At 36.8% G+C, this 25,759-nt stretch overlaps 1 protein-coding gene across 8 annotated transcripts in view; it reads right to left on the bottom strand.

Moving 5' to 3' along the window:
- fat1a (FAT atypical cadherin 1a) overlaps nucleotides 1-25,759 on the bottom strand; it is a 112,059-nt gene that overhangs the window by 80,532 nt on the left and 5,768 nt on the right. For all 8 annotated transcript variants that reach the window (XR_007038166.1, XR_007038167.1, XM_047364570.1 and 5 more), the window contains exon 3: nucleotides 7,295-7,609. Coding sequence is in view for 6 of the 8 variants with exons in the window: in XM_047364570.1 (XP_047220526.1) it covers nucleotides 7,295-7,609 (315 nt within the window). In the remaining 2 variants the exon portion in view is untranslated. The remainder of the gene's footprint in view (nucleotides 1-7,294; nucleotides 7,610-25,759) is intronic.

A 25,759-nucleotide genomic window follows, 5' to 3' on the forward strand; every position in this document is an offset into this window, starting at 1 on the left:
AATTCTGCCGTGATTTGGGCAGCCGTGGCTTTATGTTTTTTGGATACAATCCGGGTTAGCACCCGGACATCCCTTTCAGACAGCTTCCTCTTGCATCCACAGTTAATCCTGTTGGATGTGGTTCGTCCTTCTTGGTGGTAAGCTGACATTACCCTGGATACCGTGGCTCTTGATACATCACAAAGACTTGCTGTCTTGGTCACAGATGCACCAGCAAGATGTGCACCAACAATTTATCCCCTTTTGAACTCTGGTATGTCACCCATAATGTTGTGTGAATTTCAATATTTTGAGCAAAACTGTGCTCTTACCCTGCTAATTGAACCTTCACACTCTGCTCTTACTGGTGCAATGTGCAATCAATGAAGGCTGGCTACCAGGCTGGTCCAGTTTAGCCATGAAACCTCCCACACTAAAATGACAGGTGTTTCAGTTTCATTGTCCAATCCCTGTATATGCTTCCAATAGGTCAAATTATCAGGCAGCATGGGATAAATTTTCACTGTTACGCTGATGATACTCAGCTTTACTTATCCATAAATCCTGATGAGCCCAACCAGTTAGATAGACTACAAGCATGTCTTGAAGATATAAAAACTTGGATGACGTTAAATTTTTTGCTTCTAAATTCAGACAAGACAGAAGTTGTCGTCTTTGGACCGGAGTCTTTAAAACATCAACTGCTTAGTCAATTACTTAACCTGGATGGCATTAAATTGACCTCTGATGATAAAGTGAAAAACCTTGGTGTTATTTTTGACCAGGACATGTAATTTAAATCCCATATTAAACAGGTTTCTAGGATTTCCTTCTTTCATCTCCGGAATATTGCCAAAATTAGAAATATCCTATCCAGGAGTGACGCTGAAAAACTAGTCCATGCATTTGTTACTTCAAGGCTGGACTATTGTAATTTGTTACTATCAAGATGTCCACAAAATGCAGTTAAAAGCCTTCAGCTGATTCAAAATGCTGCAGCAAGAGTTCTGATGACAATTAAAAAGAGAGATCATATTTCTCCTATTTTAGCTTCCCTTCATTGGCTCCCTGTTAAATCCAGAATAGAATTTAAAATTCTCCTCCTCACATATAAAGCCCTTAATGATCTAGCTCCATCATACATCAGAGATCTGATTGTTCCATATGTTCCTAACAGAGCACTTCGTTCTCAGACTGCAGGTTTACTGGTGGTTTCTAGAGTCTCTAGAAGTAGAATGGGAGGCAGATCCTTTAGTTATCAGGCTCCTCTCCTGTGGAACCAGCTCCCAGTTTTAGTCCGTGGGGCAGACACCCTGTCTACTTTTAAGGCTAGGCTTAAAACTTTCCTTTTTGATAAAGCTTATAGTTAGAGTGGCTTAGTTCATCAGGGAGGGAGCCTTCTTCCCTCCCTGTTGGTTGGAGTAAGGGGGAGTCAGGTTTAGCCTAAACCGGCTCAGTTATGGTTGAGGTGCAAACCATTTCTGCTACCTGTATGACCCCTTCTCTTTTCCGATGGTTGCGATCAGTCTGACAGAGAGAGGTATCCCAATCCTTGTTGTTTTTAGTATAACAATGACCATAAGTGGGACCCTTTGTGGGGTGCCTTGAGACGACATTGTTGTAAATAAGTGCCGTTTAATTAAATAATCTGAACTGAAACAATCTGTGTAGTTATGCTGCTATAGGCTTAGGCTGCTGGAGGACATAACGACCACTTTCACCCTCTTCGCTACATTCTCACACTACTCTCCAATTTTGCATTATTTGCTGTTATTTCAGCTTTTAACCTTGTTTTCTCTTTTCTCTTCCTAGAAGCTACACCTGGACTGACCCTGTGTCTACCTGTGACACCATTCTGGAGAGGGGAATCGTCCGAGCTTCTGCTGGCAACAACTTAATGCTCACCCTCTACCGATGATCCACATAGCCCTGTCTTTTAGTGTTTAACCCTTTCTATCTCCTAGACATGGAAATTGACTGAGCTTTTACTGTAACTAATTATATGTGCTGGAGGTTTCTTCCTGTTAAAAGGGAGTTTTTCCTCTCCACTGTTGCTACATGCATGCTCAGTATGAGGGATTGCTGCAAAGTCAACGCCAGTGACTGTCCACTGTCTCTACATGCTCATCCGGGAGGAGTGAATGCTGCAAGTCACTGACTGGATGCAATCTGCTGGGTTTCCTTAGATAGAAAAACTTTTTATCCAATTTGAATAAATAACTGAATCTGACTGCACTGTTCAATGGTTACCTGACTGCTGTGAAGTGCCTTGAGACAACATGTGTTGTGAATTGGCGCTATATAACTAAAACTGAATTGAATTGAATTGAAAAAAGTTCAAACGAGTGGAATAAGAAGGGAATGACTTGTGGCTGCGAACCCAACTGGCTGTTTCCTGCACTTTATTGCAGTATGAATGCTGCTGCAGAAGCATTGTCAACATAATTCCCTTTAAGACAATAACAATGAGTTCTTAAAAAAGAGACCATGAACTGTTAATTTACAACAGAATGCACCTGGAAGTATTTGTCTTTCATTTTGTGCGACAACTGGAATGAAAGACGCCATTTAAAGGCAATAACAACTATGTATAGACAGCCATCTGATCAGATGCGAGCTCTTATCAGCTGAAACTACACCGCATTCTAACAACAGATAAGCCTTTATTCTAAGGTGAAGTTTACTGGATCCAATTACAAATGTCCTGTGTCTGCACGTCCTAAATTAATGATAATCTATTTGGAAAAGTCAATAAGACTTTTAGTCAATACTGGGGCACTTATGGTAGGTAGGTACAAAAAGGCAAAATGCTACACATGCAGGTTGTACACAACAGGAAGTATAATAATGAGCATTTACTGAGATAAGACAGCTATCGTAAAAATCTTTGCACCAGCATTCCCTCCTTAGCTCAGGTATAGTAAACTTCCTGTTGTGTGTGTTTATGTGTGTGTCTGTGATTCTGACTGCTTGTTCTGCTCGGGTGCTTCATTTTAACACATATGTGCTCTGGCACAAAACCTTTGGTCAAAGTCTGTTGCAGAGCAGAGAGGCATTTCAGAGGAGGCAGGAAATGATTCAGCTGGTAATGATCACTGCTCACTCTCCCACAGAAAAAAGGTGGAAAACCTGCCTGAACAACCCTGGAAGCTCAGAGTGCTGACATCTCTGCATGAAGAGAAAATAAAACTAGGTGGTGGGCTGGCAATCTGAAAGTGTTGGATGTATAAACATGTTCTATATTCTAATTTTACTCAAAATGTAATAATCATTCTTTGATTATTCGTCCATACAGCCACTATCATTGAGACACAAATCAATTTATTTGTCTCAGATCCTGCTCTGATCTATAGACAACATGCCGCTCTGTCTTTATTCAGAAAATTCACTTTGCTTTAGGTATCAAATCAAGGCTAACAAGCCTGAAACAACTATGGTCACATCTGTGAGAGGGTAAAGATGTGAGCTACAAGACAACTCAGCACTGGTTCTTCTTTTAAATGTCAGACAAGCGCAGTATCATTCAAATTCAACTATCTGGAACCGACATAGAAAAACTAATTCATATGCAGCTGACAGGGATAATCTCTCTTTGTTGCAATGCCTGGTTTCCTCACCCATTTACGATTATTTTAGGAACAAGGTTACATCAAGACGTTTGTTCTGCATTTTCCAATGATGGGGCTGCAAAAATGTCCTGCAAGACAGGAGACCTGGCCTTGCACTTAGATGACAAAATACATTTAGGGAGCTTGTCAGAAATAGTTTTATTGAAGGCTTGAGTAAACCAGAGTGAATCTGTGTGAAAAATAAAAAGAAGAAGTCGACCAGCACCACCCAAAGCGTGAAGAGAAGTCCTTGCGCTGTATACATGTGGAGGCTGAGCAGGCAGTAAAAGACCATAGCCCATGATAGATCTGTTTAGCTTGGAACGCAGACCTATGAAGTTTCATTACCCGCACAAAAACACAGGCCTTAACGTCTTTTCCTTTTTCCCACCCCTTTGTAGATGTGCCAAGACAGTGCCTGTGCCTTCAATGCAAATTTAGAACATGTAATTACAGATACTTGGATGTAGTAAATTTAAACCTTTTCAAAAACGCGTAATATGCGGTGAGATCGTCGCATGGAGTTTATGATGTGGGAAGGTGTTGGACTATTTTTAAGCTGTTTTATACCGCAGATTTAAATAAATAAAAGAATATTTGTAATTAATGTTTTGTGGGAGAAGGAAATCCACAGGACGATGGTCAGTTTGCAGTTGAGCTACACTCTTTCTATGTCCAGATGATGCACTGAAAGGTGCACAGGGTTCAAATCTGGAGATGTTGTTTTATAACCTAACTCTGCTTTACACTTTTCTATAACTTTATCCCTGACCTGCCTACTGTGTTCCTTAGTCTTTTAAAACATTAATGGTAACTCCTGAGAACAATTCATCAATAATGTTAACTAGCAAACCTCTGAGGCTTTACAGAGCAGAGATTAGATTACACAAAGGCCGGTGGCATTTACTAATTAGATAACTAAAGCCGAATTGTCGTACTGAATTTTATTTAGGGCTATGAGAGAAGGTTATGAGAGAGGGGTCCGAATGCAAATGCACAGCACACTTATCAGGACAAAAAAACCCCCCAGGAAAACAATTAATACTTTTCCTTCTTCTTCACTAGCGTGAATTATGGTCGATAACATAAAATCCCCCCAAAAATATATTTTTTTGTAAAGTGACAAAAATGGGAAGAAGCTCTATAATTAAATTGCTATTATGAAGTATATTTTGTACTTTTTACTGCCTTCTTTAGTTTTTCAGCACCTTCTGTTTCCTCTCTTTTCTCTTGCTCCACTCATAGCTCAATGCAGCAGACATAAAAAATAAATAAATAAATCTAAAAGAAAGAGCCGTGATTCAATGAAGCTTCCTCTGTACAAACCCGTGTTCGCTAAACTTGATGTAAGCACCACGAGTATCCCACTAATAAAAATTTTAACAAGCTTTGACATGCATGAATGGGCGTTATCCTTCTGCTTCTATGTGATGCTCCTTTTTTCTTTGTTCAATTAGCTCCACTGACAGTTATAAAAAATTTAGTAGATGTTAAAATGTTGCTGTTATGAGATTTTACTCATGATGGACGTGAGCATGGGCTTCATTATATAATTTGAAATCTATATGTGGGGTAGGGACCTTAATCCAACTGTTATAAGTAATAGTGTATGAAAATCTGTAAGTACAAAGTAATAAACAGGACATTTTTAGGATAATTTCAAATGTTATTTTTGTGGGTAGATATAAGGCCATAAATGTTCATACCATGGTCTTATTTTATTTGGGGTTGACTGCTCATATAAAGAGAAAAACCAATATAAACGTCTTCAAAAGTCATTTATGAATCCTTTCTTAGCAGATATATACATGTATTATTACCAAGACCTCTTATCTCGTCTAAGCTGAGCTTTTCATGCATGCAAACAGAGCACAAACCATATGTGCAAACTGAAAAGTATTATTTTTCTTTATTCCTCTATCATTTCTCTTTTTCTAGCCATCAGGGAGAGTGCTGAATTGCCGCAAGCCTCGTTTGGGAGGTAACTTAAATAAAGAATCCTTATTTGGTCAGAAAATTCCCACAGCCACTTCCAACAAAAATAACTCCAGTTTGTTGATGAGATTACCTTGAGAACAAGACCACACACATTAGCGCGGACAAACTGGAGCAACTGCCGCTCTACAACCCCCCGGCCTCCTGATCAGCTGCATTCAAAGAAGTGACAGAGCCGTTCATGAGGCAGCAGCACACAACTGTCAACTCTTCATTTTAACCTTTCCCTAGACAGTCCCTTGCTCTCTTGCCAACTTCGGCTGGCCATGCTCGATTCAACCAAAAACCAGCCCCTAGTTTAGCCTTTGAAAAGGCTCTCTCACAATAATAAGCTAGTTTGTGAAATTAATTCATGTTTTTCTGACCTTCCAATCTTACCTAATATTTTGCTGTCGCTTCCTTTGCATCCCTTGTTTTTTTTTTTTCCTTTTTTCATCTCCCCCTCTTTGATGAAAGCATGGTTAAAACACAGGATCATATCAAAAACTAACTTTAAACACATTTAAACTAAAACTTAATCACCACTGGCCAATTTAGATTTAAAATGAGTTTATATAAAACTATATAAAGGGAGGATTAACAAAATACGTTTTCATTTACATTTTATTTTTAAAAAAAGCTATATTTAAAATTATTTATACCCTTGTCAATAATTAATAGAAAAATGTGACCAGCTTTTTGCATGTTTGCACTGGTATCTTAAACCTAAATCTGCCAGGGGTATGAATAATTATGGCCTTACCTGTAACCTTTAGTTTTTTTGAGAGACTGATAACTTTTAGGTTCTTCAGGTCAGCTTTGATTTCTATAGTTTGCTTGCTCTCCTAACAATTATTATCCTTTTAATTGAATCAGTAGGAAGCAGTCAGTTGATTTATAATTAACTTAATTTTTGGCTGTTGGTTCTATAATCTTTACTTTAGTAGTTAATTATCTATGTTGATCTGTTTTCCTAAAGATTTCAAAAAATATAGAAATAACTTCTTCTTTTGAGCCCAATTATTAATTCATAATTCAGTTTGGTTTTTTGAGACATTATGACACTTGATTTATTTCATGTAGTTTAACGTAGCATATCAATGCTACAGTAGGCTAGGCAGAAAGATTAACCTACTCTAAACAACCCAATATTCTTAATACATTTCAAATCTGCTCCTTACCTTTAGGAAGGATGTATAAGAAAATAGGAAACCTCTGTCTTTACATGAAGCTTTACTTTCCAGTCATCAAAAGCACCCTTTCCTGCTCTACCACTAAACACAACCAGAATGATCTGCTTTAAAAGGACTCAATGAAATATTAATCATGACATCACTTCCAGAGAACCATGTGAGAACGCACTTAAGAGTGTTAGAGTGAAAAAAAACCCAAAGGCTCAGCCCACTGTTGTTGTGGGTGAAAACACAGTGTTCATACTGCGCACAGTTTTAAAAGCAGAGCAACTTGCAGCTTGATGCTTGTCGCTTGCCATTGTGATCCATTTCATACATTGCAAAGAGCTCTTTATGTCCAAGGCATTCATCGCCTTTAAAGATGTTGATTTGTTTGGATGAGAAAAGCATAACCTTAGCAAACTAAGACCACATAGTTATTAATAAATCAACCCATATGGACATGGATTCTTGGGAACAGTCTGCTTCCATAATAATATGGTTATGAGTCTGCAACCTGAAAGTGAGACTGTATATTGCTTAGGCTAACAGCTGTCTTACCCGTCTTGGTGTTGATGGCAAAGAAGCCCTGCGGATTCCCACTGGTGATCCTGTAGCTGAGTTTATCACTGGCCTTCGAATCAGGATCAGCTGCGTTGATCTGGATGATTGACACATCTTTCGGGGAGTTCTCCATGACAGAGGGGTAGTACACGGGTTCGGACGTTTGCGGTGCATTGTCGTTGACATCCTGGACTTCAATGTAGACCTCAACGAAAGCCGAGAGGGGCACCACGCCACGATCCACTGCATAGACTGTTAGCCAGTAGTGAGGGGTCGTCTCATGATCCAGCAGTTCTTGTGTTCGAATAACACCTAAGACATAAAAATAACAAAGAATGAATGACTTTTAAAGTTTGCATCATATTAGTATCACAGATCTCTTAAGTCTTTTCTAGCAATAAGTAAAAATCAGTGAGTTCTGAACAAGAAGGTGGATTTGTTCGGACCCTTTCCTGAAACATGTCAAGGTGGTACGTAAACAACTACCAGTCATTGCTCTCCTGTTTACATTACTCTACTATGCAGAGGCTCTAATCTTCAGCTGAGCAAACAAAAGAGCTTTCAAACACACATACGGTATACGAATAGTATGAGATGACAATGGCTGAATGCACTGCTGAATGAGGAGCTCCTGCAACATGAAAGAACCGTATATGGCACAGAACTGGACAGATATGTCCTGGATGGATACCATACATTATTGATCTTATAGCTGCCACTGACTCTCAATCAACGGGAGATTGTTTGAATGTGACCAGCAGTAGGAAAGTGGCTTGTTGATCTTTCCTTTAGAAAAGCTAAAAGCAAAGTTCACATCAGTGAATTTGCTTTGCTTTTGTGCTTTTTATCTTCTTCCAGCTCCACTTAAGCAAGCACTCATCAGGTGCTCAGCAGGAACATACCAGCATGGGAACAGATAAGTGTGAGTAGGTGTAGAAAAGACCAAGGACATTTCTCAAAATCTGTTTCTGCTGTTAGAGAATATAAAATTGCAGTGATTCTGACCATATTGACAAATTCATACACATCTAATTTTTATTTTTTTTGCAATGATCCCTAAACAGCAGCAAAGTAAAACAGAAGAAAAGCTGAGCTCTCATAAAAAAGAGAAATATTCTTAATTTTGGGTTGTTGAGTTTTTAGTGACTGTAATTTATCCTTCTATATTCCAACATCATTTACTGCAATACTTGTGAAATACAAACAAGATCATAGTTCATAGTTTTTATCTACTGTAAAACAGACACAATTTACTAAATAATCTGAATACAAAACACCAAAGAAGATATGTTAAATCGCCATGACTGCGTATTGGAGAGTGATCACCACGGAGATGACAAAAGCAATTACTTCTGCACAACATCCTTCTACTACCTTATGTTCAATAGAGGAACACTAAAAACAAAAATATCTAAAGACTGGGATCATTCTGAACTAAGGAAAAACAAAAAAAATAAAACAAATTTGTCTTCCAGTAAGGCATAATGTCAAAAAGTCAATATCTTAACAAAACCAATCTAAATGGAGTGTTGGTCATTTCACCTCTTCGCTCGTTGGTACTTTTCCAGTTGATGTTTTTTCGTTTTTTACTTTTCAATTAAATATTTTTTGTTTACCAATGTGTCAGCTCATACCAGCATTTGGGACGTTTGGTAATACTCTACGAAACAGAAACTTGTTTCTTTTACTCCAGCAGGTAATATCTACCGATAGGAGGCCATATGTTCTGTATTATATGAGGTTACAATTTGCCATATTTCATGAAAGTTAACTGGCCCAAGCAGGGATCAGAATAACAATTAACGGAAACAGAGTTTAATATAAAATCCCCAGGAAATAATCTAGAATAAAATAAAAATTTATGCAAGATTTGAACATGTTTGTTATGATTTATCCCCATAATTCATCAACATACTTGTCTATGAAGAGAAATGTGCAATGTGCATGGGTACCCAAAGTTTCCAAGTACAAAAAGGATCTGTACACCAAGAGACATTTTGTGCCAATGATGCATCAGATTATACCCACCTCGGACAACAAGTTTGACAACCGACAATTCAAAGTAATTTTCCATAACCTACTTATTCTTTGTTCGCTGTGAAGAAATGTGCTTATTTGACTTAAATAAATAACACCCACCAGCAGGAGGCGCACACAATTATTTTCAGTAAGATATGCAGTAATTTCCTGTCATGTTTAATAAGTGTCAACTGGCCCAAACAGTTGAATCAATCAGCATTAATTACTATGATATGATTTTGAGCGTTTCCTGAGTCGGCGTAAAACTATGCTGAGGCTAAACTGATAAACTTTTATTTTGTGTCCTTGAATTAAGCAGAACAAAAGGCGAAGCTCTTAAATGGCTGAACAGCTATCAATATTATTACAGCATTTATTATCCAGATAACATTCCCGTTGAAAGGCTCCACTTTTCAACAAACACGTGAAGTACAATTATGAAGGGCATAATAAAAATCTATTATTTTTGCAAGACAATGGAACCCCTGTTGTTAGTGATCCTGTAAATGCCTTTGTTAGTCATATCACTTGAATAACCATCATGAATTGCCAAAGAAATGAATGCCTATATTTGAGTGTGCTGTTATCTCAAGCTACTAAAAAGAATCCTGCTATGGAGTATTATTAGCAGATATGAGTGTTTTTCAGTTTCAGTTACTGACTTGTATCCATTAGGACCTCTACAGTCACCGGTGGCTTAGATAAGAAGCCTGTAGAAGACCATAAAAACACTTTTCCGATAGCTTACAAAGTATCTCGGCTCTGCTCCACCCTTTGTTTGCTCACTCCAACTTACGAAAATGAAATGTGATGCACACAAACCTTTAGCCTTGGGTAATGGATATTTTTAAAGAGATATACTCCACATGACATGTCACAACTCTGACACTTTTCTCATGAGGGCAATAAGGCCAATTTAATCTATACCACTGCTTTATTTTATCTTTGTTGCTTTTGGTTTTGGGTCATCATAACTTAAAGTAAGCGATGTAAAAAGAAATGAAGCCAGGCAAAAGCAGTCAGCTCCAAAAAGTGCTATAATGCTAAGAGCCCCTTGGCAACAACAACCACCCCCGGTATGACCAGCATGCAAATGAGAGGACTTTGTACACAAAGTTTTCTTAGAGGTGAGAGAGCTCATGTAGTGGATACATTTCATGAACACTTTTATGAGCTTTCAAACTCAGTCTGATTTAATAAAAATATTACTTTTAAAATTAAATAAACATCCATCCACTATAAAAACCAAAAAAAAAACAAAAAAACATCTAGAAACCTGGAAGATAAATATAGTAAATTATAGCATACAATACTAACTCTGCATCCTGATATATGGATCTAGACCCTTTATAGAAAAAGTAAAGTCTTTTAGAAGATAAGCTGCTGTCGCTTTGGTTTTTACCATGTCATAAATGCTGGCATTTCCAAAAACAGGTTTTACATGGGTCTAAATGTGAATAAACTAAGCACATTTGGTGAAACATTCTGTCCTGCCACATCTTTTAATACACTTATTAAGAATGATGTGGGATGAATGTTGTAAAATTTAGGTAATGCTCCTGCATAAAGACAGAATGCGTTACCTTTATCCTATTGTCACTCTGTTTTTTTTTATTTTCCCATACTTAATGGTCGCCTGACCGTCTTGAGCTGAAAGTTTAACCTCATCCTACCCATCCCCACAAACGGGGGATGGTGTGTACTTATTTTTTTCTATGTTCGTTGCTCAACCTTCCCTTAGGTAAATACAGATGTGTGGTATCCTCTAAAACCTCAGAATTGTGGCTAAACGTGGATTTAAACCACTTCTACGAACACCAAACACAGCCAATGATCTATACACAAACAATAAGTGCCTCAATAGTGAAACAATTCTTAGATTTGAGAAAATACATTAGACTGCCCTAATGTTGAAGCCACTTTAAGTATTCAGCATGCTGAGGAGAATGAATCACAGATCAGAGTTTAGTAGGTGATCTCAATTTCTGACTTAAATTTCTTTTTAAGAACTATACTATTAGTTCAGTGAACATGGCTTTATTCCCAAGAGAATCCAGACCCGTCTTCAATTTAAACATCTCACTAACAATATATAGCTGACACTGAGTCTTCTTCGCACAGTAACAGCTTCCACACTAGAAGTAATGGTAAGCTGGTCAACTGTTAGAGCTGATCAAGCTCAAAATTGGTTTGCAGCCAAGTTCTTTGAGTTCAACTGAATAGCGTAGCATTAGATTAAGGAACGTTATTGGGTTATTGCTGCAACATGTGTGTAAAACTTTGAGGAGAACTTGCATAAATACCAAAGCAGTGACTGCTATGAGTGTATATGTAATGTGTGTTGCAACGTTCATGTCATACTTTTTTTGACATGTCCAAAAAAATCTGTTAAATCTTGGTTTAGCATGAATGTATACAAAGGTGAGGCTGTGGTGTTCCTCACTTAAAGCTTTAAACTCAAGGCAGATTCATAATTGTGTGACAGGATTTAGACAGTAGTTGGATCAAGACGGAACATTGAAGAGAGTCAAACACAAGATTGAAAAGGCAGTTAATATGTTGGTAAGATTGGCTTGAAGAGAAAAGGTGCAACAGAGAAATTAATCATGTGAAGATGTGAATTTGCAGAAGAAAATACAGGTCCTTCTCAAAATATTAGCATATTGTGATAAAGTTCATTATTTTCCATAATGTCATGATGAAAATTTAACATTCATATATTTTAGATTCATTGCACACTAACTGCAATATTTCAGGTCTTTTATTGTCTTAATACAGATGATTTTGGCATGCAGCTCATGAAAACCCAAAATCCCTATCTCACAAAATTAGCACATCATTAAAAGGGTCTCTAAACGAGCTATGAACCTAATCATCTGAATCAATGAGTTAACTCTAAACACCTGCAAAAGATTCCTGAGGCCTTTAAAACTCCCAGCCTGGTTCATCACTCAAAACCCCAATCATGGGTAAGACTGCCGACCTGACTGCTGTCCAGAAGGCCACTATTGACACCCTCAAGCAAGAGGGTAAGACACAGAAAGAAATTTCTGAACAAATAGGCTGTTCCCAGAGTGCTGTATCAAGGCACCTCAGTGGGAAGTCTGTGGGAAGGAAAAAGTGTGGCAGAAAACGCTGCACAACGAGAAGAGGTGACCGGACCCTGAGGAAGATTGTGGAGAAGGGCCAATTCCAGACCTTGGGGGACCTGCAGAAGCAGTGGACTGAGTCTGGAGTAGAAACATCCAGAGCCACCGTGCACAGGCATGTGCAGGAAATGGGCTACAGGTACCGCATTCCCCAGGTCAAGCCACTTTTGAACCAGAAACAGCGGCAGAAGCGCCTGACCTGGGCTACAGAGAAGCAGCACTGGACTGTTGCTCAGTGGTCCAAAGTACTTTTTTCGGATGAAAGCAAATTCTGCATGTCATTCGGAAATCAAGGTGCCAGAGTCTGGAGGAAGACTGGGGAGAAGGAAATGCCAAAATGCCAGAAGTCCAGTGTCAAGTACCCACAGTCAGTGATGGTCTGGGGTGCCGTGTCAGCTGCTGGTGTTGGTCCACTGTGTTTTATCAAGGGCAGGGTCAATGCAGCTAGCTATCAGGAGATTTTGGAGCACTTCATGCTTCCATCTGCTGAAAAGCTTTATGGAGATGAAGATTTCATTTTTCAGCACAACCTGGCACCTGGTCACAGTGCCAAAACCACTGGTAAATGGTTTACTGACCATGGTATCACTGTGCTCAATTGGCCTGCCAACTCTCCTGACCTGAACCCCATAGAGAATCTGTGGGATATTGTGAAGAGAACGTTGAGAGACTCAAGACCCAACACTCTGGATGAGCTAAAGGCCGCTATCGAAGCATCCTGGGCCTCCATAAGACCTCAGCAGTGCCACAGGCTGATTGCCTCCATGCCACGCCGCATTGAAGCAGTCATTTCTGCAAAAGGATTTCCGACCAAGTATTGAGTGCATAACTGTACATGATTATTTGAAGGTTGACGTTTTTTGTATTAAAAACACTTTTCTTTTATTGGTCGGATGAAATATGCTAATTTTGTGAGATAGGAATTTTGGGTTTTCATGAGCTGTATGCCAAAATCATCCGTATTAAGACAATAAAAGACCTGAAATATTTCAGTTAGTGTGCAATGAATCTAAAATATATGAATGTTAAATTTTCATCATCACATTATGGAGAATAATGAACTTTATCACAATATGCTAATATTTTGAGAAGGACCTGTATAACTAGGAAAATACAAATCATCGATGGTCTGCCAAGTAGATGCTCATGCTTCTGAGCTCAGAGCTTTTAGTGGCAGACATTGGTGTTGAACAATTATTCTACTTCTAGCTGAGTCCTGTTTTTGCTTTGGATATGTCAAAATACAAAAAATAACTTTATCCTAAACTTGCAACAAATGGATTAGGAGGTGACTTTTGTCAAATACTTAAAAATTTTTTTAAGAATCTTATGTTTTTTCTTTGTCCTTACTTATTTAAACCAGTAAAAAAAATTATGAAGTTTACCGTAAACAAGAAAATGCACAGACGAAAATCTGTCAGCCACTGCTTCTGGGGGAACCGTTTCTAACAAACTTTCTAACAAAGCAGATGAAAGATGAATCTGAAAAATTTACTTGTCACACCCTTCACATATACTAACCTACTGAGTATCGCAAGAACAAAACCTGCCCTGAGGCCACAAGAAAAAAAAACACGCCATGCAAAAGCCTCTGCCAAGACCGCCTTCCGCTTTTTTTCTTACTCTTTTCTTTTCCCTCCGGCTTTGTTCTACAAAGCTACTTGAACACAGCGGCAGTGACCTCAGACAGCCAGCAGTTTTCAGCTCTCAGGACCAGCAGGTATTTCATGAGTGTGTCTATATAATCTACAGTTTATTCAATAAAAACTTAACTGTCTATTATTTTAAGGCACTGACATTTGTTCTGAATAAAGTGATTTAAACAGTTCACTAAATGTCAGAAAATCAAATCTAAAGGTAGTACATGCTCAGTGCAATAATAAAATACAGTTCACTGCTCATTCTCCAGCTTAAAAAGGTAAATGAGTTTTCTTTGAGCTACGTCGGTTAATTTTGCTCACCTCTACCCCACATTCCTGTGCCCTCTCAGGCCTCTAGCTCACATGCTTGCATAAACTTTCTCAGTATCTCCCCCCCCCCCACCCCCTTCTAAAGCCTTGGCAAAATGTTTCAAATTCCTCTACCTCGTTGAGCCCAGTGTAATAAGAAGACTCCTAAACTTAGCTTCTTATTACCCAGCCGCTTGATTTTCACATCACCCCCGAGTTCCCAGACATCCATAGCTGATATCTCTGCTGTAAAGGTTTTTAATCCTGAAGCATATTCCAAGAATTTTCTGTGACGTAAAACATAAAAAATATCATCTAAAGCAAAGATTTTACCATTTATTTAATTTGATTATTAGGCCTTGTCAACACAAAAACTGATATTCTAAGAGGTTCGTCATAATCACAACATAATAAATCTTAATATATTTAGCCACTTGGATGGACTTTTATCTGATTTAAATCTTACTTATTAACATCCTAAAGCTCGAGGGGAGTGATGGGAATATTGTGAATATTGCATTTTTCTCACATGCAAAAGCAGTGAGGAAAATGTGCAAGATTCAATAATAATTGTACTAAATTGTGTTTTCCTTATGCAACCCTTGTTGCATAGTTGTATTGGGGACAAAAGCAATCCTAACTGGGATTGTCTCTAAGGCTAAATCCTATTTCATTGCATTTTTAAAGTTTTTAAGTTTCCCCATTTCCTTAATTTGATGTTAATATGCCATCAATTGTCATTAGTAGTTCTACCATCTAACTAGTTATCTACTTTGCAGTAAAAAGCAATTTGCCCTCGTACATTTTTTTCTGTTTTTTTTTAACCTTTTTGTAAAACTTAAATATTTCAGTTCTTTAAGCATATTTTAATATGTCAGTTTTAAATAATCCTTTCATTTTTGAAGGGGAGTTGAAGCTTTCAAAACTAACCTGGCACTATGTGAAAATATATGTGCCTCCTTGTTAAATCGCACATTAGCTGTGATTAAACCTATTTTAAGGTTTAGTTCCACTAGCCATGCACAAGCTAAGGCTTATTAAATTACAGTGAACCACAGTGAGAACAATGATCCACAAATGGAGACATGGAACAAAAGAACCCAGAATATTACTGAAAGTAATCTAGGCCTCATTGTGTATGTTAGTCTTTAGTTAAGTGGGTGAATACTTCAAAAGATATAAGTAAACACCATGGATTTTCTGTGCCTGTTAAGGAAGACCAACAGTGTTAACGAACGTAACACATCTGAAACCATCAACTTAGGTTGTTTAACAGTTGTGATGGTAAAATATTTTTGGTCAAGAGAAAATCTCCCATTTCATTCTCCCTCCCGAACAAAAGAACATTTGGGACATCCATATTCTGTTTGCGAACGTGCTGAGCGGATGAAACTGTGTTGCCAAGTGGCTGCTGAAAACTGGGATTCACCCTAAATTAAACCTAGTTTGCTTATTCCAACTAATTTCTGTTCAGTGACATGTTCAGTCAACAGGTTGTTACATTACATTACAGTGTATTTTAGCCTTTATACTGGAAGCCACCATGATGGCAGAACTACACTAAGCAGATCAAATGCTTTAATAATACTAGCAAATCTGAACCACTGGACATAAGTCCACCAGAAACAGCATTTATGTAAGTAACATGACTCACATAAATTCCTCTAGTCCGTTTGGAGGGCACAGAGAGGTCATAATATTGGGATTGGTCTAAAAGATTATCTTGATGATAAAGAGCTGATAAAACCTTGTCTCTCAAATCTCCTTCAACATACCAGGCAAACTACTACACCCTTTTGAGTCCGTGAGCCATTTCCACTTCATGCATGACGAGGCACCGTCACTTGTTGCAAAAATGGCTGTTAGCGGCTAGATTATAGCAATGGTTTTTATTTTGATAAATGTATTCAGTGTGGTGAGTTTAGGGGGTTGAAACACTAGGTGGGGCAAGAATAGGTATCGGGTTCCTGGTATAAACAGCCATGGAAATTCTGGAGTATATAATGCCTAAAGAACATAATAGTTATTAGTTTGTACACTTGAGTAAGCTAAGATAAAACAGGATTGCTAGACATCTAGAATAAAATGACTAAATGGATTTTCCTGTCCATATTAAAAAATCTCTTTAATTCCACTTGAGATAGCTTTTGAGATTTAGTTGACAATACAAAGCTTCCATTGTTAATGAAAACTCTGTTCAAAGGTCCCTTCAAAAGAAGAAAGCCTCTGAGTAATACAAAATCACAGCTGTATTTCAGAGCAGCCTTTACTGTATGCCTCAGAGCCCTGAGAATCTCCCTGCCCATTCCTCTGATAATAATGAGAACATTTTAGTTTATTTCTGCACAGTATTTCCTGAACATTATTCCATTCACAACACTACAATGATGTCTCCAACAGCACAACTGGATCTTTATTGATTTGCTCCTCCATAAAAATCTATCTCTATTAGTATTGTAACCTTTCCACTGATGCAGTACAACTGCATAATTTCTCAAAAGAATAATTCATTGTGTTCCGGTACCACTCCACAGACCAAGCGACAGATCTCCTGCAGGGATCCTGCATATAAAACACATATAATCCCGAAAAATGCAAAGCAAGACAAAAATACTAGTTTTATGGAACCATTTACAGAGAAATTGACAAATATTTTTGACAATATTGTTAATGGTCACCTGTGCAGCTGAGACTGTACTGTATGTCATGTTTGTAGTGTCTGCTGGTTGCCTTCCAACGCCACAGCAATAACAGGCCTCAATACTTTAAATACATCCACAAAATAGTTCACCATATAATTGACAAAACCACAAGTTCTTAAATATTTAGTTTTTTCTATATATTTAACAAATAGAGGGTGTTGTTTGGTTAATTTTAGACATGATAGTCAGATTAATGCTTTAAACTTAAGCAAGAATTCTAAATATGTTAAATAAATTTAGAGATGCACCTATTAATAAGCTGGGAGATTAGACAATTAGACATTTTTTTAATTGACTGGCTCTAATTGACCACTGGCAGGTCAAGTACTGAAAAGTCGGACATTCTATCATGTTTATTAAATGCATCAAAACTAAGACGTCCCACCGTTTTTGGTCTATAATACATTAACCAACAGCTTGTGCTTTAAATAACTGCTGGTCATAGAATTATTCTGAGTTTAATAAGAAAAAATCTGAATAAAAACATGCAGTACATATTTTCCTTTTATGTCCTTAGAAAAAAAGCGGAATTGGTCAAAATGTGTATCAGCCAATCAAACTAAAAACTAAACAGGATATTGGTCTCAACTAAAGCCTGAGGATATTTAGGCAACGTTATGACTTACAGACCTGAAGATCATCGAAGTAGATCTGCATTAGGAATGCACAATGGCCTTCAAATTTAATTTTCATTATATTTTTTGGTATTTAGTGTTAAAACAGTAAAAGTGAATGTAAATTATTTAAAAGCAAACCTCCGAAACCCTAGATACATTCCAGGCACAGCAACTACCAACATTTATTTTCACCTCTTGTAAAGATGAGTTAAAAGCCTTAAAATAAATAAATCTTTTGTCGCAGAAAAGTACTCCCACGGAAATAGCAAAATCAAACTGTTAACTCTAATGCATCTATTCCGTTGGTGTGTGTAAAATGTATATAAATTTACAATTTTTCTTTAGTTGACCAAAGTATCTAGGAACTCTTATAAAGTAATCCGTGACTTATGACAGATGGAGGAGGGAGGGATTGTATGTAATATCCTATAATTTAATAGGTTATGCTTTCAATTATATAATAATTAATGTATTAATAAGTTCACTGGTGAATTTCAGTATGGCAGTAACTTAACACGTAATTAGGCACATCCAGTGCACGAGGCAGATCTATGTTTCTTTAAAAAGATTTAATGGACTGAAAGCACAACATACTTTTAACTGGAGAAAGTGTGTTTTTCATTTAGGAACCTACAATCAACTCTGTACCACCACACATTCCTGGTCCCATCTCCACAGTAACCCCACTCAGGCAAAGACTCTTTGGAATCATGTGCCACTTCGCAGCCCAACATTTATCTCTGACAAATGGAAGATGAGGGACAGAGGGCAACAGTTCACAGTTTTCAACCCCAAACTTATGCAAAAGAACTGACTGGCCTTTTCTGAGGGATGTATTTACTCTTATATGGAGAGCTTGAAAATAAAGACAAAGCCAAAAAGGCAATTTTATGTGGAAATGGAACAGAACTTTGTCATTACCCATCAAATTGTTTCGTTTACTTTCACAAAGAGTGCTTTCACAGCACAGGCTGCTAACAGCTTAAGTGAAAGGGCAATGCATATTTTATCCATGAAGAAAGGGCATTGCATGCATTATACAGCCAACATCTGCTTCCCATGTACAATGAACACACTCTGCTCTGGTCACCCTGTACACTCAATAATTTTACTTCAAGCCAGGACACTACAGTTTTGATTACATTTTCAGAGTAAAGTTCTTCTGCATTTGTTTGCCCTTTTCCTGCATATGAATGACACAACAAAGGAAAAACAACAATTACAAAGCAAAATCCTGGGGGGAAAGTATCACTGAGCATTTTAAACAATACAAATTAGAAATAGGTCAACAAAAACATTACTAGTGAGATCTGTGAGCAGAGCTTAAGGTGAAGAATTATGAGTTGACAAGTTCATATAAATATGCTCTTAATCTTGATTTCTTTTATGTGTTTATATTGTTTGTCGACTGAAACAGCTGCATCTGCTTCAGAATTACTGAATATACATGGCCCTTTATTTATTTTTTCCGGACTTACTCGTAGCTACATGATCTTTTTATTAACTGGACCTCAGCTCCCCAGACAGCAAAAATCCCTGTTATGTTTAACACATGGAAAAAGAGGTGTTTTCCTGGTGTAACATGCACTTATGTTCTTCTAAATTTGCAAGCTGCTTTAAGACATATAGAGTTTTCTAAATGACTAAAGGTAAATGAACAGACAATTACTCACTGGAATTTTAAGTCTTTATCTGTGGATTGTTGACTGATTTAAGGTGTGTCAGGATGAATCAGGTGCACTTTGAAGAATGGGGACTTGCCCAGGTTCATCAAGATAAGCATTATTTTATTGCTATCCTGCATTGAGCTTTGGTTACTGCTTTTAAGGATGGTTTTAAAATGAAATGCTTTTAATGAGACACAACAACGCACTGAAATCTTCTACGGCTGTATGGAGTACAAAGTTAGGCAGCACTGCCCTTTCCCCACTTGTTGCTGTACACTGCCTCCAAGATGACTGAAAAAAAGGCTACTGAACAAATAAATGACATATTTGGCTGTTTGGATGCATTTCTATTCGAAAAAAGCATGGCCAGTCATTGTGTGGAAACTAAGAGAGCCTCACCCAACACTCAACTACACTGAAAACTACAGCTGTCAAGCTGCTAAAGGTACAGCAACACAAAGCACTTTACATAAGATAAAAACAGACAGCAATGGATATGCAATTAGATATAAAATGTAGATAAAATGTAGATATAAACATTCTAGGGACAGTTACATATAACATTCTAAGAAAAATAGATCACAAAATTAAAAACTAAGGTCACAAATAAATAAATGACAGATTTAACCGTACAATTAAAATACAACTAAACTTAAATTTACACTTTAACAACTGGTGTAAAATTTTACAATTCACATCAATAAAACTAAATATATAAAAAGGTACAGGAAATGAAAATTATTTAAAATTAATAAAATGTCAAACTAAAAGTACAGTTAAGCTACAGATATAATACCTAAGGTTAGTTTAGGACTAAATAATTCACTTTATATGCTTATTCTATATTTCTTTAATTTACGTTAATTTAAGCGTCAAAATAAAACTAAAACCATCATAATGAATCTAATAACCAATATGTTAAGTTTTAGAAAATGCAAGAATTGTCAGTAAAAGTTAGCAAACTGGCCCAAGTCTAATTGAGCCATAAAGGAAGTCGATCTCATATGCTCTTAATTGTTTTGAATATTTTTTAAATTAACTTTTCAAGCTTTAAGTTAATTTTATTTTCAACAGGCAGCATGTTTTTGAGGAGTTACATGCAATCACAGCTTTCTCAAGATTATTACTGACCTACATACAAAATGTAGTGTTCCAGTGGCTTACTCTACAGCCAGACTGTTAGCTAAGCAACATTTTATGGTGAATGTAAAGCTAAGAGTGTTGGAATTAGGAGGACTAGGTGAAAAATATACCCATCATTTTTCTTTTCAATCAAAGGAACACTGTCTCCTTTTTTAATCAGTTCCTCTCAACCTACAAAAAACAGAAGTTAAACCATTTAAACTAGAGGTAAAGTAGGTGGTGGGTAAGGGGTCTCTGCTTATTCAGCTAAGTTTGCAACATCCTGACTCTTTTATGATTTCTGCAAGCATTAAGGCTGACCTGACTGTGCAGCAAGATCCTCAAATTTAGCTCCGCTGCTATAGCGCTCATCTGTCAACCACAAGATTAGTAGCTCAATTGCCGCTGTCAGCCCTACAGACAGCAAATTGGTTGTTTTCATGTGAAGTTTGACAAAATGGGTTTAAAAAAGCAGAAAGACATAAAAGAAAGAGAAACAAGAGCTCATTTGAAAACAAACATTTCAGCACTCAAATACACCAGATTCACACCAAAGCTTAAAATCCCTAAGTTGTGTTTTTAAAAATCAGAATTCAAAAGAACTTTTATTATCCTGGAGAGAAATTGCTTGTGTTACAACTGCAAAACTATAAGTAGAAGAGACAAAACAGATTCAAACTAAATTAAGGTTAAAAACTAAAACTGTACTTAATTATTGTACTTATCGTTATGTAGTAGTTATTGCACAAAAACAGAATTTCTGTACTAGTAATACTCAGCAAAATTCCTAATTATGTATTGCAAGTCAGTGTCCAGAGAAGATTCCCTTATCAGTTCTGACTGGTGATTGGTAGGCGGATGCTAAAAATCTTATGTTTTTTATATCTAATTGTTAAATGCATCAAAACTCATCAATGCATCAATCAACTGGCCAGAGATCCGAATCAGACCATTTCCCCTTGATTCATTCTGATAGTTGGCATTTTTTTTTTACCTGCTTATGAAATGCATGAAAATGACACCCTTCCTTTGTGGTCTATAAACGTATCAGCCTTTCATAAAAATCAGATTAAAGTTAGGAACACGTGCTTTGCCATACGAACAGGAGCAATCTTGTAATTCCTTCATTTTCGGTTAGATTCAAAACTTTTACCTCAATTAAATAATGTGCAACACATTTTTATACTTAGAATAAAACTTTTAGAAATGTTGAAAGTTGGAATCGTCAGGTCAGTCCTACAAGAATATCGGAGACCAGTATAGTTCAATATAAGTATTAAGCCATGCAATGTTGATGAAACCATTGGAACTGCATAAATGGGATTAAAGATATTAAAAACTTCTGTTTAGTCCCCAGAGATTTAAAATGGCTTTAAGCAAACATAGCAATAAAAGCCTTTGAATGTAAACTTGGTGTACAGCAATGGAAGAAGCCTTGATAAGACTACGTTTAAATTAAAATGGCAACAATACAGTGACCACAGAGCTTTTAATAGCCGAGAGAATGTCTGGACAAACAGTTGCTATGGGCTCCCGTAGCAGCCTGACAGCAAGAAACCGGTAGAAGTTAATGCAAGCATGGAGGGTTTCCTTCAAATGTGCTGATATAAATTAGAACAAGATATTCTGAAGACTACAATTACTATTTTTAATCACAGTCACTTAAACGAATAAATTAATTATGTCCTTGCTGGTTTGAATGCTTCATTCTATTGGGTTGCAAAAATGTTTTATCTGTCTTCAGATCTGCTAGACACAACACAGAGTGAGAGTATTTTATTCATGTGGAAGCATTATAGATATCAGAGGAAAGGTAAAGGGGATTAGTAAGTGGTTATACAAAACGCAAATGCAACGCAAACATAGTAATTGTCTTTACAAATGCATACGCATGGGTGTAAGATTACACACCTCCACGTAAAAGAACCCGTTGAATGGTTAGTAGGCAACTTGGGATTTACTGCCCTGCCCAGGGACACATCAACATGTGACAGCAGGAAGCTGGAATCAAACCCACAACTTTTAGATTGTAAGATTTTCCACTGAGAAAGAAGACTGCGATGTGGAGCTTTTGTCACCTCTTTGCATGCTGAGAAACACATTTCAGAGCTGGTGTTTGGTTTCTGGCAGATTTTGCTCACACCACTTTTTTCTAACTTTAAACCATTCTGGTAAAAATTCACAACATGCATCTGCAAGACCCAGTATATTTTGGTGCATATACTTATACATATTTATTTATATATTGCTAGAAGCATTATATTCTAAACACATATGTCTCCTTTCATAAAGCTCACCCTTCATCTAGTTAAGTCATGGGAGTGGCATCACAACCTCAGCTGCACTTAGTTGTCTGCTGACCTCACATGTAAACCATAATAACAGGACCAAGCCCAAGACAAGCTTACTATTGCACCTCTTGATAATCACTTAATAAAGGCCTCTGAAATTAAGTAAATTATAAAACCTGGTTCTCAGTATTTGTGCCTTGCTGCAGATTTGATGTTAGATGTGGCAACTAGTGGTAGCCTTGTGGCTCCCGAAAGTGCTTGGACTTCAACAGTCAACGAGAATGAAAGAAATGATAAAACATCTGTCATAAGTTATCATTTAAAAACTGCTTAGATTGACTTAATTATAAGAAGGTAATTTTAAGATGATTTTGTAACATAAAATATGCAAATTTTGGTAACAGTTCAACTAAATCTCACATATAGCATTAGATCCCATCATAATTCTGGCAGCTTTGCTACTCTTTTTCACAAGCAGGCAGTCAGATTTTTATGTGCAGCAGACACCCGTATGCAACAGTGTAAAGCAGAGGTTAACCAGACACATTGTATGTTTGGCTTCAATGCAGTCTGTAATATCACACCATATGTGTAACAGGTTTCAAATGTTGATTGGATGGTGATAGGTTCATTAAACTCAACAGTAGATAAAATATTATGTTTGTCATTTTTGTGTTAAGGTGTTCTGAACATTTAAAGGACCCATCTCCCTACAGTTTTAATTTGGCTGCAATTATAATCATATATGAAAATTATTTATATTGTAGTACACAAAGATAGGATAACTAACAGAAAAAGGAAGATTACAGATAATTGATTTCTCTGTGTTTGGTGGTAAACATCCTCAAATCTTTAGGAACCAGTCAACATATAACACAGCAATATGCCGTATTTTTAAAAACAAAGCTTTAACTTGCCAAAACCATTACTGATTACAGCCCAATTCTAGAGAAGGTGTACTTTCATGCAGCATCTGAATGAATAATCTGCACAGCAGGAAGCACAGTCACTCCTAAATACTTGTCAGTAAAGCCGGACAAAGCAAATAAGCTTATTTTGTTGGCTAATAACCTGAATTAACAGGACCATTGGACTTACTTGCCCTACACATATTAAAGGACAATCAGATACTTTTGGAATTTAGATTATTTCTTTAGTTATGCACTAATTAGAGATGCACCAATCAGAGATCTTTTGACCATTTTTCATCTATTTTGGATGGGGTGATTAGCATTAATAAACGTGATTTCCTTGTGAAGTTAGTAGAGCCTTGGCTTAACTTTGAGATTCCCAAAAGGCTAGCAACATTTCCAAATTCATTTCAAACAATTAACTGATGCTAAAATACATACATTTCTGTGTGGCGCATACAGTGACGTCTGCACTGAAGAGTGCTGTTTATACAATCTATTAGACCTGAATGTTGTGTGTTCACTGATCAGAAAAGAAAAATATCAGATTTTTAGTTTCTCATGGGTTGATTACCAATCTAGGATATTCTAGCGTAAAATTTGCTAATTCCAGTCGACCAACTTTATCGTGTATTTCTAGCACTAATCTGTTGCCCAGTGATTGACAACAGTGAAGTTTTCTTTGATCTTCTCTTACAGCAAAAACTGAAAATTTTTTATTTCTCTCTTGTTCACTAAAATTAGCAAAACCAAACACTACAGTAAGCACACCTATAACAGAATACGAGCACTGATGTTGTAGAATCTAGTTTTCATATAAAATGATAAAAACTGCTGACACCAGGAAAATATTCTCAACGCTTGTCTTCTGTTCTGCTTATATTGCAGCTCCTAAAAGAAAAATTTGAATCTTCTAAAACTGGTCGGTCACAAATCTTTGGATGGTGTATCTCGACTTTTTTTTTTTAAAGATTTTACACTTATGAATCGGTCAATAGCATTTAATTTCTGGCGACACACACAAGTCAGAAGAACATCATGCCGTTAATGACAAAACTTTTTCTTGAAGCAAAAAAGTGCCATACAAAAATCCCTTCTTTTTATAACACCTACTCTAAATGCTCTCACACACCAAGCTGGTCAGATGTCGAAGAGGCAATCAGGCCTGAAAAAGTGAGTCCTTCCAAACTTACATTAGTATTATTTCCTCTGTAATTCAATAGCACAAATGCCACAGTATCTAATTTTGAAGGAAAAGATTTTATAATAAATCATACACATCTTTTCTTCACACAAAACCAGCAAATGTGCAAGTTTTATATATCTCAGTATCTATATTTATAAACCAGATCTTATTTCAGATCAGATATCTTAGAACAATCACAGAAACAATCACAGACACGTCACAGTTGACAAACAACCTAGAGTAAACAACTCATACTGAATTTATTAGGTAAGTCTTTTCCACAGAGATTCACTGAAGAGACTTCCTGTCAATTTATTGAATTATTCAGATGTATCTTATTTAACCTGAAAGTATAAACCATCTCTTGAACAGGTAAAGCAGCCAACTGATAAATTCCTTTTTTCTAGTTTCCTTCTGGAGATGAACCAGTGTGCTTGCAAGTGCCAAGCCAATATATTTTACATAAAGTTTCACTGTCTCATTCAGATATTAAATATGTATAGCAGAAAGAGAACTTTAATTAAAAGTGGGAAAAAAGCCACTTTAAGACCCCCAAGAGAGAAATAACAACATTCAAAAATCAAGGGCAGCTAAAGTGATCCACCATCTCTAACTCGGGTGATCAGGGGTCGTATTAGAATTCCAGGCTGAATATTTAGAGCTAATTTGAGTCAGCTGTTGAAATTATTAAAGACAGCTGAGCATGTATTAACATATATTTTGCAACATAAGAAATCCACAAAAATCCTTGCAATCAACACTAATAAAAAATGGTGTACTAAGAGCTGCTTTTCACAGACTGGAAACATCTGAATCAAAACTATCTGTATTGTGAAGGATTGGATTGGT

The sequence above is a fragment of the Girardinichthys multiradiatus genome, chromosome 5 (assembly GCF_021462225.1).
Source record: "Girardinichthys multiradiatus isolate DD_20200921_A chromosome 5, DD_fGirMul_XY1, whole genome shotgun sequence".
NCBI classification, from domain to species: Eukaryota; Metazoa; Chordata; class Actinopteri; order Cyprinodontiformes; family Goodeidae; genus Girardinichthys; species Girardinichthys multiradiatus.